This window comes from Crocuta crocuta, unplaced genomic scaffold (assembly GCF_008692635.1).
Source record: "Crocuta crocuta isolate KB4526 unplaced genomic scaffold, BGI_CrCroc_1.0 scaffold275, whole genome shotgun sequence".
Taxonomy (NCBI): domain Eukaryota; kingdom Metazoa; phylum Chordata; class Mammalia; order Carnivora; family Hyaenidae; genus Crocuta; species Crocuta crocuta.
Window position 1 is genome coordinate 1,029,658 of NW_027530497.1, and position 12,071 is coordinate 1,041,728.

Consider the following 12,071-nt stretch of genomic DNA (forward strand, 5'->3'; position numbering starts at 1 on the left):
AGCTCAACCTCTGATTAGTGGACTGACAGTCGAGCTGGTCAGTTTGCTTAGTCAGCTGACTCAGGTTATTTTCAGGGAAGGCATGGTTTGGTTAATTGCATCACCAGGATGTGTAAGGTGAAGACACAAACCAAATACCTTTCGTTACTTAACTCTACGTACATTATCCTTGGTAACACTAGAATGCCGTGGTCTTGAGTGAATGTTAGCAAGGAAGACCCACGTAGAAGTTCTGGTGCTTCATAAGCCTGTCCAGCCGTGGTGGGTTTTATGTGGTACGGTAGTGTTTACCATGAGCAGGTACAAACTTCATGAACTGTTCTTAATGAACTACGATTGAATAGATACCAAAAATAGAATGACAAATGTATTTTAATAGCAGATGAGGCAGTTAGTTTTAGGGTGAGTTTTCCGCTGTTGATTTTACTTCGGGGGGATGGGGGAAAACAAGAGTTTTGTTTTCAAGACCTTTCCCTCTACAGTTGTAAACTGTAGTGAGCATATGCTTCGTATACTTCCAAAGAGGCAAAAGCAGCTGGAATGGGCTTACGGCACATGCTTTGTTTCATGTTGTGGGTGAGGCTTTCTACTCTTACTTTAGCAGTCCCTTCACGTTCTCCAGCAAGGCAGATGTGGGGTTCACTAGGATTTAGTGCCTGATCTTTTCTTTGGGGAAGGGGTGGGAGTGAATGTACTGGGGATGGGAGGGAAGCAGGAGTAGGTGGGAGTGTGAGTGCGTATGCATGTGTCTGAAATTCACCATTACCCCCCACCTGTGTCTAGCAAGGAACAGGTATTTAATGTATTTTGCTCATGACTGCAGTGTGCATGTACCTTCTTTTTTCTCCTCTTCCTCCTCCTCCTCTTCCTCCGTGTTTTCTAAACTTACACTAAAAGGATTCATTAAAAATCATCTTGTTCAGATGGCTCAGGATTGTATTTCTTTTGCTTATGCTGTGCTCTTGGGTTCTATAGTATTTCTATAATTATGTAACAAAAATAGTGTTGCACTGTAATCTATCATATAGAGCTATATGTATGGAAAATTTTGATCAGTTTTTTAAGAAATGTATCCTGTTTGCAAAGGCACAATAAAGTTGCATCTTATAGACTATAGGCAATAAAGCTAACAATAAACCTTATTTAACACAAACCATATTCATATTCTCTGTTCATTTGGTTTTGGAAAAAGTTCATATCAAGTAGTTTCAGGGATTTCCTTTTGACTTTAAAAGTTCTGCTATACTTAATTTATAAATTTCAGACTGATATAATAGAGTTTTGGAAAACTATAACAAATGCTTTGTTAATGTGTGTATTCCTATGTAAAACACATGGCTTCTCCTGTGTATATTTTTAAAAATTAAAGAAATGCACATTTAAAAAGTGTTTTTGTGGAACCCGTCTGTATAAATGTGACAGGTGACAGAGGTACAGGGGTGGGGGAGCATGGAGGCGTCAGTTGTAAGAAGAGGACATTGCTGCCTGCGTTTGCTAAGGGCCTGCATGCAGAGAATTTAAGAAAGTCTGTCTGTCTCCATCCCATCATGTTGTGTGCCGCTAGCGGTGTAAGAAGACGAAGTGGCTGGGCACTATCCCCAGTTCCTAGGACAGGCTCACATCAGTGATTTCGGACTCCTGCACCCTGTGCATAGCCGGGACCCTTTGGCAGGAGTGGTCACATGTGACCTGGAAGAGGAGCCCTGGGACAGCCGAACTCGGGCAGCCAGTGGAGTCGGGCATGCACAGTCAGCATTGCCAGGGAGAAGCAGGCTCAGTCGTCTGTCCTGGTCAGTGACAAGCTAAGGTGGTGGAGCCCAAGAATCTCTGAGTGCTGCTTTTGTGTATTTTTAAAGACTCATTCTTATGGGAGATTTTAGAGTGTTTTGTACTTGGGAACAAGTGTGGGACCTCGCTTGGGTCCCACCCCGTTGCATTTGGAGCTAGTGGCCCAGGTGGTATATAGGTGAGGCCTGGCTGGCCTGCCATAGATCTCACTGCCTATCCCTGCAGCACATGGGGCTCCCTAGGACTCAAAAGTGGAGTCTGTAGCAGCATCAGCATCACCTGAGAGCTTGTGAGAAAGGCGAAATCTCAGGCTTCAGCCCAGATCTACTGAATCAGAATCTACATGCTCGTGAGAAAACTGGCTTCCCTAATGAGGCGCCTCTCGGATGCTCCCTCTTTTCCAAAGTAAGGATCACACCCAGTGGACAAAATTTACCCTTTTTTTGATGACTAAGACCTGAGTCCTCCAGAAAGATTCAGTTTAGTGTGCTTTGAACTCTGTTTTTTAGTATAGTTATTTTAAAAATCAGTGTATTTCTTTAAGCACCCAGGTAGTTGAAAGGAGTGTTGTATTTGCAGCATGGCAAAATACATTTCCCATCCCCTACCCACTAAAATGGGCAAGGATGCTCACCAAAGATGGAAAACAGTGGATTTTTGTAATGGCAAGATAGAGACTGGAAACATACCCTTAGACCCAACAGTAGCTTGGTGGCCCTCACCCTCTCACAGAGGACAGACACACTTTGTTTTGTGGCAGCCAGTAAGGAAATCTCAGAACCCTGTATACACACAAAGTTTATAGTTCTGAAACAAGTTTTGCAAAACGAATGCTTCTGAAGTGTGGAACACTGATACTTTCGATTTATTAATGTTCACCAAGTCTCTAAGTTGATTTTATGACCTGCTAATGGGTCGAGATCCACAGTTTTTTATAAACCGTGCGTTAAGGGACAATGATAGAATGATCCACTCGCAAAGCTACTTTGAAATCTGTCAATATGTGTATGAATGACAGTAGTGTTATACTCATTCTTTAAAAAAAAAAAAAAAACTTTTCCAAGACTTCTCCTTGTAGTGGGGTGTTTCTTAACACTCCTGTGAATCTTCTATGCTAACAAATGTAACATACCTAAACATTTTAAGTACTGCCTAGGCATGAGCTCCTATGTGACAGAATTTTGAGTTTCCTTGGGAAAGCCAGTGTTTCGTGCTAGATACTGGCTTGTGCAATAGAATCCTTTTGTTTAATAACTCAAACAGATGTATGTATGTTAAATGCAGAAAACATCTAACATACAATGATATGGCACCTTCAGTCATTCAGCATGGGATTTTTTTTTTTTTTTTTTTAAGTGCCAGGCATTGAGAGAACACAGAGGCCTTGCTCTCCTGCAGCTTAGGGACTGCTGGTAGGTAGAGCCCCAAAGCCCTCATAGTGAGGTTAATTCGCACCAGTGACTTACATACTGGAGGACAATGGAAGGGATGAGAAGGGAGAGATGTGGTAAGTTGTGTATTTTTTTAATGTTCACTTATTTTGAGAGAGAGAGCATCTGCACATGGGTGGGAGATGGGCAGAGAGGGAGAGAATCCCAAGCAGGCTCTGTCTGGAGCCTTAACGCAGGGCTCAATCTCAGACCATGAGACCATGACCTGAGCCGGAATCAAGAGTCAGATGCTTAATCAACTGAGCCATCCACATACCCCGTCAGTTGTATATTTTTAAGGCCCAATCTGGCTACAGCAGGATGAAAGGCAGCTGGGGAGGGGATGAGGTTAGATCAGGGGAGGCCAGTACAGTAGGCAATTAAAGTGAGGTGCTGGGAATAGAATGGTGAACAAGACAAACTTGGTCTCTCCTCAGTGAAGACTAAGATAATGTACGAGTGTGAAATATAATGAAGAAAATTCAGCAAAATATTTTTATCATAAAATGTTAGCGCTCAAAACCCTTTTGTAATTCAGAGAACCAGTTTATGGTGCATTCTCTTAAATGATGGGCTTCCTTGCCCTGGTGTTCTAAAATGTACTCCCAATTCTTTCTGTTATCTACATTTTCTAGAAGGGTGAATTTCTGACTTCACACTCTCCATATATTGGTCTCTACACTACATGGGTTGTATGATTTTCTGCCAGTTTCTAGTCAGGAGGGATCTTCTTAACTCCCTTTGAAGACTGCATTCAGCCACCGTGCAAGAGCCGCCATTCAAGGAAAGGACTTTGATGTTTCCCCTCTAAATGAAAAGTGTTCTTTAAAAGGAAACTTGTTATTTGTCAGTGTTCAAGACTAATCATTTTGGGAGTTTCTGAACAGGTTAGAAAGGCATTTTTGGTTTCCTTTCATTCTTAAGGCCCTGTTGCTTTTTGGTGATTTTAGATTAGTGAGCTACTCAATTAGTCCTAAAGAGGAATTGCACAGAAAATTATTAAATTGTCACAAAAGCTTTGAGAAGTAGTTCAGGAAATTTGGATGGATGGCCTTTGACTTGACTAGTGTGTACCACTGAGTGGCATGTGAGGAGTAGACAGTCTAGGGTTTATATGGTGGCTTCATGCCTTCAGGGGCCCAGGCTCCTGTCCTTCACAACCTTAATGTGTGGCCTCAGTTTCACCTCTTTGTTAGACATATAACTGTTCTAGGCAGGAAGGAGGAAGGAGGGGGTGGGAAAAGAAGCTAGCAGTTAAGTTAGCCCCTTTGAAGAGTCTCCTGCAAGCTCAGCCAATGACTTACTAGCCACACTCAGCTGCAAGCAAGTCTGGGAAATGTCTGGGCACGTCACCAACTGTAATACTATAAGGGTTCTGCTGGTAAGGAAGAAAGGGAGAATGATCACTAGGAAAGCAACCTGCGATCTCTACCACCCTGCACTCTGCATCTTAGCCAGGAAACAAGGGCCATTTCATTCACATAAAGGACTAAACCATCACCAGCAGTCGGTGCAGACTTCACCTGCACTAAGATATTAGACAAATGAAGAGTTAGCTACCCCTGAGCCATCGCTGTGAGCTGCATTTCTTGGCCTCTCTTGATATTTTAGAAGCAGAGCCCTCACCCTCACGTCAGACAGGATCCCTGCTCTACTCTTATTCTAGAACATACTCTTTCCCATTTGATTTCAGAGCAGGTGGTGACCTTCGTTTTCTACCTTGGGCAGCATAAGTGGGGAAAAAAAAACACATTGGTTTGAGGTGCTTACAGAGAGCTTTAGAGAACTTGTAAATGTTTTATTCACCTAATTTTAAAATTAAAAACAATGCAGGGAATATAGTCAATGATATTGTTAAAACATTACATGGTGACAGATGATAGCTACACTTGTGGTGGCATAGTGTAGTGTATTGAGTTGTCAAATCACTATGTTGTACACCCAAAACTAACACTGTGTGTTAACTATAGTAGAGTTAAAAAGAAAAGGGGGTGGGGGCGGCACCAGGGTAGCTCAGTCAGTTGAGCATCTGACTTGGATTCAAGTCATGATCTCATGGTTTGTGGGTTTGAGCCTCGCATCGGGCTCTGTGCTGACAGCTCAGAGCCTGGAGCCTGCTTCAGCTTCTGTGTCTCTCTCTGCCCCTCTGCAGCTCTCTGTCTCTCTCTGTCTCTCTTTGTCTCTCTCTCTCAAAAATAAATATTAAAAAAGCAGATGATAAGAGACTCAGTATAGCACAGTAGGTAAGAGTTTGGGCTACAGGATTAGACCTGAGTTCAAACCTTGATCCTACCAAGTTCTAGGGTGATCTTGAGCAAATGATCCAAACTTCCTGTGCGGTTGCCTTAGTTTTCTCATCTGTAAGAAGAACGGTAAAAGTTCCTACTTCGTTGTTCTGATGAGGTTCAAATGAGATACCGGGCCAATGGTGAGTGCTAAATAACTGGTAGCTATTATTTTATTTCAGTCAATAAAACATAAGAACAAGTGACATCTGCAGATCACAACCACCTAAGGGAGAGCAGAAAATAATTAGTAACTGGCCTGCAAAAGTGAGGTTGCCCAAAGCGGTGGGGTTTCAGTAGGTGCCAAGATGACAAAATGGTAGAGCACAGGCTCTTTCTGGTCTGCTGACGTTATCTAAGGACAGTAGAGCTCTCTTACAGCGTGGGGGTGGGGGTGTGTGCAGGGGGTGGCACTCAGGATGTGAGGCTGAGGGGAGCTTCAATGACAGTGTGAAGGCTCAGTGTATCTGGGAGTGAGCTCTCCTGAGGTGAGCTGCGCAGGAAGGGCTGTCCTCCCTAGCACTGGGATGCTGAGATCCCTGGGTACGTACATAAATGTGTATCTGTCGGAAGTGGTTACTGTGTGCCCCTTTCTGAGACTGGGAATTGGGAGAATCGGACAGGTGGCTGCATTCAGAGTATAATAGGTACTACACCGGGTTTGAAAAATGCAGTACATTTGTTTTTCGAATACATTTTGTTACTATGTTCCAGGAGCTTAAAAATACATTTGAACTCTTAATACCCCTCCCAACAACCTTTGAGGTAGAGGCTGTCATTACCCCTGTTTTACAAGTGGGGAGACTGAGGTTTTGAGGCCATAAGCCCTTGCTAGAGAACACATGAACTAGGCAGAGCCAGGAAGCTGCCTTCACAGTCTCTGCATTTAACTTAATCTAAGGCAGTCATGGCCTCCTTCAACTCCCTTTGGTGGAGAAACATAGCTCAAGCCTGCTTTTAGGAGCAGCTTAGGTGGTACCTGCCCGTGGTGGTCACAAAACCGTGTGCGGGGAAGTATTTGCACACCAGCCCCGGGGCTGGAGGAAGGGGGAGTTCTTACTGGTGAAAAAGAGAGACTTCTCCCCGTCCCAGTGGTTGAAGAGTCATGGGGGTTGCTCAAGTGTAGGGGTGGGATCTCTGAAGAGCAGTGTCACAACCGGAGAAAGAAATGACAAAGTTCTCTGACTTTTTTCCTTCCGCCAATGGGGTATATTTTTGTTGAGCGAATGAATGTTAAATGAACCACCTTGAAGCTGGTTTCCAGCCAACTGTTACCAAGTTAACTGCATAAAAGAGAAGTTATTTCTCTACTTTCTGTTTTTCAGGGTCCAAAGAATGCTTTGTGGGCATCGTCCCCCTGAGGGAATTTTGGAACCAATGCTTCAGGCTAGACCTTGGCAAGCAAACTATGATCTGGACCTGAGGCTGCCAGCTTTGAACCATCAGGTGCTCCTTGTACCTGTGCAGGATGAATGGCAGGACATTGTGGTCGCCAGAGAGCCCTGAGCCTAAATTCGCAGCCCGCCCTTGAACATGCTCAAGGCCTCAGCCTGCAGATTATTTTTCTACTTTCTCTCCGGTCCTGAGCGCCAACTCGAATGCATACCTTTTCCTATCTTGAGACTTCTAAGACCCAAAGTAGTGTTTACCATCTTAGTTGTGGTAAGTGAAACTCCTTTTAGGGGGTATGAAAAAAAATCAGTAAGTCTTGAACCCTCTCTGGAGCCTCCCCAGTGTGGCTTCCCAGCTGCTCCTTACCTCAGCTGCAAGTGGAAGAGAGAAAGCCCTTTTCGTGACATTGGCCCTCCACAGCCAGCCTCTCACGTTCTCCCATGAGGAGGCTGTATGCTCCTTGTCACCCTTTTCAGGGGACCCAGGGACAGCTTCCATAGGCAGCTCTGAGCCTGGAGCCAGTCCTGAGCTGTGTCTCAGTGCCTGGGGTGGAGTCTGGTTCTGGCCAGCTGGCTCTACTTGGGGAGGGAAGAACTTTGTCTTACGGGATGTTTCGAACGGGAAGCTTCAACTGCTTTTCACATTTGGGGCACTTTTTCTTCTTGATTTCGTTCCTTAAAACAATTTTTGTGTTTAAAAATTAAGGTTGCGCAAAGCAGTTTCAGGAAGGCAGGGAAAGTTCTCTGTTGACCTGGTGCTGGCTGTGTTGAGTGTGTTCACATAATGATATCTAGGAGCTGCTGTACACTTGGTATTTGGGTACTTTTCAGCAGTATATTTTACCTCAGCCACAGTCTGAAGGTTTTATGCTTTCTTATGAGAGAAATATCAGTTCATCTGTTACCACAAAAGAAAAAAAGACAAGGTGACGCAAGAAAACACTAATCAGTTTTTTAAAAGATTATTTCCCTATTTTTGAGAGAGAGAGAACATGAGTGGGGGAGGAGCAGAGAGGGAGGGAGACACAGAACCCAAAGCAGGCTCCAGGCTTCGAGCTGTCAGCACAGAACCCAATTCGGGGCCCGAACCCACGAACCATGAGTTCATGACCTGAGCCAAAGTCAGATGCTCAACCGACTGAGCCACCCAGGTGCCCCGAGGCACACCAGTTTTTTTTTTTTTTTCAAATAGTTTATTGTCAAATTAGTTTCCACATAACACTCAGTGCTCATCCCCACAAGTGTCCTCCTCCATGCCCATCCCCCCTCCCCCCCACATCCATCAGTCCTCAGTTTTTGTCAGCATTCAAGAGTCTCTCATGGTTTGCCTCTCTCCCTTTCCCCCACCATTTCCGCCCTTCTTCTCCCCCTTGTTCCTCCGTCAAGTTCCTCCTAATCCTCCTATACGTGCAAACATATGATATTTGTCCTTCTCTGCCTGACTTATTTCGCTCAGCATAACACCCTCAAGGTCCATCCATGTTGCTACACATGGCCAGATTTCATTGTTTCTCATTGCCATGTAGTATTCCATGGTATAGATAAACCACATCTTCTTGATCCATTCATCTGTTGATGGACACTTAGGCTCTTTCCATGTTTTAGCTATTGTGGAGAGTGCTGCTATGAACATTGGGGTCCATGTGCTCCTATGCATCAGCATTTCTGTATCCCTTGGGTAAATTCCTAGCAGTGCTATTGCTGGGTCATAGGGGAGTTCTATTGTTAGTTTCCTGAGGAACCTCCACACTGTTTTCCAGAGGGGCTGTACCAGTTTACATTCCCACCAACAGTGTGTGAGGGGAGGCACACCAGTTTTAACTGATGTGAAAATAGGGGAGTGCTCGGTGAATGTAGGGACTGACTCAGTCATTTTACAGTTTTTATCCTAAAGAAACAAAATTGTGTGCAGACTTTTGGCAGCGTTATTACAGTAGTGAAAAGCTGGAAACTTAAATCCTGAGTAATAGTTAAATAAATAAAAGATGCCACATTTGAAAATGGAGTGCTATTTTGTCATTAAAAAGTATGCCATAAATGTTCGTTTATTAAAACCATTTATAAACACATAGTGCAATCCCATGTTTTAAAAACACAAAGTATGTATTTCACATCCATGCATAGAAAATAATCAGGGAGAATGTAGACCACAATATTAACAATGGCCTATACCTGAGACAAAGAATTAAGGCTGATTCTTATTTCCTTACCTATGTTTTTCCTTCCCAGGAGCACTCACTGCTTGCTCACATCCATAAGAGAGGAACTGTGTATGTAAAGCACACATTTGGCTCTTAGCTTCCTGATCAGAGTCCGTTCTGCCATGGACTACATCTGTAGTGGGGACAGGTGGAGGGGAAGCCACGGCCTATGCTGGCAGCTCTGTAACAACGCTGCCTTTACAAACTGGAAGAAATCGATGATCCAGGACATGTTCAGATACAGTATCTCAAGCTGAGAGGTTCAAGAGGACCTCCGTTCAACTTGCTGAAGCTCAAATCACACTTGTAAAGAAAGGAGTGGTCCCTCCTTCATGGGCCCCGCTGCAATGCAAGGGCTGGGTGAGCTATTTTGCCCTGCCCCCTACAGATTTCACAGAGATTTTCTTCATTTGCCAGGATTCAGTTAACCCTTTCCATTTTACTTCAGCAATTCCTACTCCATACAGTTTCACACTTCATGATTTTAAAAAGTCGGATACTATTCAACTGCATTATCGAACTCTGAAAGGCAGGAGCTCTCTTATTCCATTACCTCTTTGGGTCTGTGGGTCTATCACTGGTGCTCAAGAAATAATTTGTGCCCTTGAGGTTTGAGACACATCACCCCATGCTGAGAAGCCTCCAGACGAAAGACCTGAATGGTTGGAGTAAGAGCCCTGAACCTTGCTGTGACTTTGATCAAGCTGCCCCCCATCCCTGGATGTCAACTGAAGATGTTTGAGCTGAGCTGTGCTAAGTCCTCCCTCCCCCACCAGCTCTAACCACCGGATTCTGAGAACATGGCTCGCAGTAGCTCTGGCTTGCCCAGCCTTTACCCCAGTGCGTGCACACAATGGTATCGCAACCCTTGTGGTGTACTGTAGACACAGTCTTTTTTTGTGTCACCTAAGGAAAATACATAAAGTCATCTTTCCACCCCACCCCCATGTAAATAATAATGAGAATAGATACATAAAGAAGGAAGCTGGAAAAACTGAAAGGGAAGGACTGTTACTGTCCTCATAAAGAGAGTTTTATTTGGTCTTGTAGCGGCTGTCGCACGGGGCCCATCTCCATGTTAGACATATCTCTCTGAAGGGCTAGGCTTGCCTGCTGGTCTGACCATGGGCCTGAAAGAAAGACAGGCGACCGACCATTATTGCAGCAAGAGCCCCCACGGCGTGATGCAGCATCCATCCATGTCTCTCCACCCTCCCCAGCCTCCTGGCCCCTACAGGGTCTGAGAACTTGTCCCTGGAACAGCAGCATGGGGCTGGGTGAGTGATGTCAGCAACCCTGTCAAGTGCCATGCATCTGCCATCCTGCTGTCACAGCAACCTGAGGGGTGGGGGGCACTGGGAACGAGAGAGATCGGAGAACCTGCCCAAGGTCACATATCTAGGACACGGTGGAGCCAGCGTCTGAACCCAGTTAGTCTAGCTCTTAGAGCCTTTGCCAGGGTACCCATGGAGGTGACAGAGGGAGGCTGATAACCCACATCATCAGTTGACCGGATTCTCAGCCCCTGGGAGGATCACAGGATAGGGGAGGTTGTGAGCAAACCACCACCATCAGCCAAGCAGAGCTAATTTATCTCACACAGAAAACCCACATTTGATGTCACAAAAAAATGTGTTAATTCAGTACTGGGCTTGTGCCTCCTATATGGGCTGATGCATCATGTGTCATGTCTATGCACTCCTCCCAAACGTCTCTGTGGAAGCTGAGCTGTCCTCAGTTGTCACTAGATATGTTAGCTCAGGCATGCGGATCCCTCAGATGTGCTTACTCAGTATAGCTTTGCATTCTAGGGTGGAGTTTTGTTCTCAGTTCCTTTTTTTTTTTTTAAGTTTATTTATTTTGAGAGAAAGAGTGCATGGGAGAGGCAGAGAGAGAGAGAGAGAATCCCAAGTAGAGTCTGCACTGTCAGTGCAGAGCCTGATGTGGGGCTCCAACTCACAAACCATGAGATCATGACCTGAGCCGAAATCAAGAGTCGGCCTTTAGCAGACTGAGCCACCAAGTGCCCCTCTCAGTTCGTTTCAAAGTGAGAATTTTCAGAAAAGATAGAGATAAGGGATGATTCTCCTCCAAAAGCTCCCAACTGCACCCCAAGAACTTGAAAATGCTAAATATCTTTCTCTGTTTTTAAAGGGTCTTTATCCCCTTGTTACAGCATTTAAAACAGGCATTGGAAATTCCTTATATTTCTATTGTTGAAATGATGATATATATGTCATTATTATATATCATATATATATCATATATAAAATGATATATGAGATAGTGAGGTTGGATTCCTGCAGAGAAATATCAAGGAGTGTGAAATGCAAACTCTAGGAATAAAACTTGAAATGTTTTGGGGGTGCCTCAAAAATTAGTGGCTCAGCCAGTTAAGTGTCAGAGTCTTGATCTCCGCTTAGGTCATGATCTCACAGTTGGTGAGTTCGAGCCCCACATCAAACTCTGCGCTGATGGTGCAAAGCCTGCTTGGGATTCTGTCTCTTTGAACCTCTGCCCCTCCCCAGCTTGTGTGTGTGTGTGTGTGTGTGTGTGTGTGGATGTGTGCGCACGCGCATGCACACGCATGCACGCTCAATCTCTCTCAAAATAAATAAATACCTTGAAATATTTTTATCTACTGAAAAAAACCAGTGAATTTAATTCTTATATGTTATTCTTAAGCAACCCCATCCCCCAAACCCCCAATTGCAGGAAGGAGACTGAATTTTGGATAGAAGTTGCAGCTCTGCTATTTGCTGGCAGTATGGCCTTGGACAAGTCACTAAATGTCCTAACCGTTAATTTCCTCATCTGAAAAATGGTGGTCATGGTAACTACTTGAAAGATTGTTATGAAACTTGAAATTTAAATATATATATTTATATATATTTAATATATAAATAATATATAAATTTATAAATAATAATATATAAATATATATAAATAAATATATATATATATGGCTAGTAAGTG

At 44.1% G+C, this 12,071-nt stretch overlaps 1 protein-coding gene across 2 annotated transcripts in view; it reads right to left on the reverse strand.

The window, feature by feature from the left end:
• Positions 1-10,090: 10,090 nt before the first annotated feature.
• CD8A (CD8 subunit alpha) overlaps positions 10,091-12,071 on the reverse strand; it is a 5,212-nt gene continuing 3,231 nt past the window's right edge. For both annotated transcript variants that reach the window (XM_077766685.1, XM_077766686.1), the window contains exon 6: positions 10,091-10,225. In XM_077766685.1, the coding sequence (XP_077622811.1) occupies positions 10,174-10,225 (52 nt within the window). In that variant the 3' untranslated portion in view covers positions 10,091-10,173. The remainder of the gene's footprint in view (positions 10,226-12,071) is intronic.